General features: G+C 56.1%; 1 protein-coding gene across 1 annotated transcript; it reads right to left on the bottom strand.

The window, feature by feature from the left end:
• Positions 1-10: 10 nt before the first annotated feature.
• On the bottom strand, positions 11-701 carry LOC114028530 (keratin-associated protein 10-2-like). Its single transcript, XM_027842804.1, has one exon. It carries the CDS (start codon positions 662-664, stop codon positions 233-235), a length of 432 nt encoding a protein of 143 aa, XP_027698605.1. The 5' UTR covers positions 665-701; the 3' UTR covers positions 11-232.
• Between the last annotated feature and the right edge of the window lie 2,967 nt (positions 702-3,668).

Here is a 3,668-nt window from a genome sequence, read left to right as displayed (position 1 = left end):
AGGTGGCGGGACCCAAAGGGTCACCCAGTGAGTCGAAGCCAGTTCAGTTCTAAAAATGCAAATTCTAAGGTCCTTCCCTGACACAGACTCTGTTAATTCAGCTGGAAGTTTCAGGGAGTCTCTTTGTGGGGAAACTTCACTTCTTCTCACCTTGGCATGGGATGGCACCAGGAGAGACCTGCTCTAGCGAACAGCTAAGCTGTGCCTGCAGTGATCCTTCAAAGAGTCGTGCTCAGCAGCAGGAGGGGGTGCAGGAGGGTCCACAGGTCAGGGAGGTGCAAGAGGCTGGCTGGTAACAGGAGGCCTGGCAGGAGGGGACACCACAGGCCACAGGCTTGCAGCACACGGGCACACACACAGTGGGTTTGCAGCAGACAGGCACACAGCAGGCAGACTGGCAGGGGCTCGACACGCAGAAGGCAGGGCTGCAGGGACCAGCTTGGCAGCAGGTAGACTGGCAGGAGCTGCCTCCACAGCATGAGGGGGAGCTGCTGCCAGCTCCACAGACTGCCTGGCAGCTAGTCACCATGGGGCACGCTGGGCGGCAGAGCAGGGCCACACAGGAGGCCGGGCGGCAGCAGGGACGGACACAGCAGACGGGCTTGCAGCAGACGGGAACAGAGCAGACCGGCTGGCAGCCAGTGGAGCAGCTGGTGTGGCACATGGTGTGTGGGGCAGGAGGGATCTTGGGAGAGGAGCAGAGGAGGAGGGATGGGTTTGAACAGCCCCTTCCCCCTGACCAAGGCTTTTATACCCCTCTACAGTGTGTGTGTTTGTGTGCATGTGTTGATGTGTGTGTGTGTTGATGTGTGTGTGTTGATGTGTGTGTGTGTTGATGTGTGTGTGTGTTGATGTGTGTGTGTGTTGATGTGTGTGTACTACAACACCAAACACAGCAAATGCCTTCCTTATTTCCTTCCTAGCATCTTATTAGCCTCTTGTGATGGTTCCTCAGGAGTGGATCATGGGACCCCACACCTAGAGTTAGAAGGGATCATCTAGTCTTCTCCTTTCATTTTATAGATGAGGAAACTGAGACCCAGAAAGGTACAGTGACTTCCCCAGGATCATGACCTGAGGTCAGTCCTCAACCTTCCATCCTTCCCTCCATGGAAACAACCTCCTGCTTCTCTAGGGACTCTGCTTTGCTCTTTCCAGACAGTCACCCAGCCAGCTGGTCACATCCCCAAGCCAAGTGTGCCCTGTTGTGTGTGTGTGTGTGTGTGTGTGTGTGTGTGTGTGTGTGTGATTTGCACTGCCAGGCTATCAGTGCCGAGAGAGGCTGGGCTCCATGAGCATCATGGAGGTAGGCTGCATTCTAACCTGCACTGCACCTTTATCCAGATGACTTTCCTGCTCTCAGACTCTCTCCACTGGCTTCTCCTTGTGTACCTTGTGCCTGGCCTGGGCACCATTCCCAGCATCTTTCCAGGGCTTCCAGTGGTACAGGAGATGGTGACAAACCTTGGTTCCCTCAGGTTGGTGCCAGCGCCGACCTCTGGGAACAGCCAGCTCCCAGTGACACAAGGAGAGCACCGTGAGGAACGAGCAATGGAGGAGGGTCCCCCCAACGCTGCATCTGCAATGCCTCTCCCCATTCCCCACCCTAACCCATCTGTGCATGTGGTCATGGTGCTGTTATTCACTGGGCACAGTCCTGTGGGGAAGAGCAGGAAGGTTTTCTCTCCAGGCACTCCTATCTCTAGCAATGAAATCCCAACTCTCAGGCCAGGCAGAGCCACTCGCTCTGTGTCCTGGGTCTGTGGGGGCATTCAGACCTTCACCTGCTGTCCTTTCCTTGTAGGTTTAAGTCTCAGCTCCTTAGGCTGGCTTTGTCAGCAGCTGCAATCTCGGGAAATGGGTCTTGTCTCTGGGCCCCAGGAGAGGCCCTGTCTCCCCACTGCTCTTTGGCACGATCCCCACACCCGAGCGTCAGGACTGCCCAAGCCCCATTGAGGACCTGGGGAGTAAGCTGAAGGGCACGTCGGCTCCGGGCTGGCTTACAAGCATCAACTGCCTCCAATCATCCCGGGCCAAGGCTTCCTAACTTGGGCTCCCAGACCAGACATTTCCTGGGGTCTGAACGTGGGCGGGAAAAACAACACCTTGATTTTTACTAAGTCTTGGTTTCCTGTGTATTTTATTTTAGTATTCAAAGCCAGCGTTGTGAGAAGGGCTCCAGACCCACCCGCTCTGTCAGACTGAGTACCTGGGGGGGAGGGGAGGTGGTCAGACCCAGCAAAGGTGAAGAAGCCCCGCCTTAGCCCTAGCGGACCCTTCTCACCCCAGAGCTCCCAGAACAATTGTCTGCATCCCTGGTTGGCAGCTATCATAGCCTGACTTCTTGCATTAATACGTGCACATATGTTAACTGATACACAAAGGTAGGAGCAGGGTTTGATGAGGCAGCTGGTGGCACAGGGCATGGCCCATTGTCCTTGGAGTCAGGAGGACTTGGGTTTGAATCTTGCCTCAGATAACGACTAGCTGTGTGACCCTCACCGTAACCTAGGTTCAATTCTGTCTCTGATCCTTCCTGTCTAGGAGACCTTGGGCAAGTTAGGACTGAAAATTGCTGAGCAGACGCTGACCTGCATTGGTTATTCCTTGCTGGGGAATTCTGCGAAGCCTGGAAATCCTTGGTCTGCCTCTCTCCCCGAAAAGGATGGAGTGTAGCTGCTGCCCTTCCTAGATGCAGCCTGGGCTCAGTAGAGGCTTGCTTATTGCTCCTTTGAATACTGGCCTAATCAGCAGGACGTTTCCCATAGGGTGGAGACATTCAAGATGTGTGTGGTGGGTAGGGGTGGGTGGCCACTCTCTCTGAAGGTACAAGGCAGAGTCGACATGTAGCCCAGTCAAATACTTGTGTTTCAAGGTCAAAGAAAGGCACCTGGAAGAGTGAAATCAGCCTCAAAGCCTAGCAGCTTCGTGTTTCCCCTGTGAGCAGCACATTCCAGGAAACTCCGCAGGTAAATAAGGTGTTGAAAAGAAAAGAAGGCAAACAGACCCAGGGAGGGGTATAAAAGCCTTGGTCAGAGAGGAAGGAGCTGTCCAAACCCATCCGTCCTCCTCTGCTCCTCTCCCAAGATCCCTCCCACTCCAGACACCATGTGCCACACCAGCTGCTCCACTGGCTGCCAGCCGGCCTGCTCTGTTCCCGTCTGCTGCAAGCCCGTCTGCTGTGTCCATCTCTGCTGCCGCCCGGCCTCCTGTGTGGCCCTGCTCTGCCGCCCAGCGTGCCCCGGGGTGACCGACTGCGAGGCAGTCTGTGGAGCTGGCAGCAGCTCCCCCTCGTGCTGTGGAGGCAGCTCCTGCCAGTCCACCTGCTGCCAGGCTAGTCCCTGCCAGACCACCTGCTATGTGCCTGTCTGCTGCAAACCCACTGTGTGTGTGCCCGTGTGCTGCAAGCCTGTGGCCTGTGATGTCCCCTCCTGCCAGGCTTCCTGTACCTCCCTGCTCTGCAGACCCACATGTCCTCCACCCTGCTGCTGAATAGGAGGGAGTCCTCCAAGCCAGCCCTTCCCATCTGCCCTGTGATGGGACTCAGGCTCTGTGCTGTGCCAATTTCATCTCTGCCAGTCTAGGCTGAGCTCATATGCGCCAGCCCCAACTTTCCATCAGAGTCTTCTCAGCACTGAGCCTCCTGATCTCCCTCCCAGCAGGGTCTC

This window comes from Vombatus ursinus, unplaced genomic scaffold (genome assembly GCF_900497805.2).
Source record: "Vombatus ursinus unplaced genomic scaffold, bare-nosed wombat genome assembly UNPS02004917.1, whole genome shotgun sequence".
Classification (NCBI taxonomy): Eukaryota; Metazoa; Chordata; class Mammalia; order Diprotodontia; family Vombatidae; genus Vombatus; species Vombatus ursinus.
This window is presented reverse-complemented; position numbering and strand designations above follow the sequence as displayed.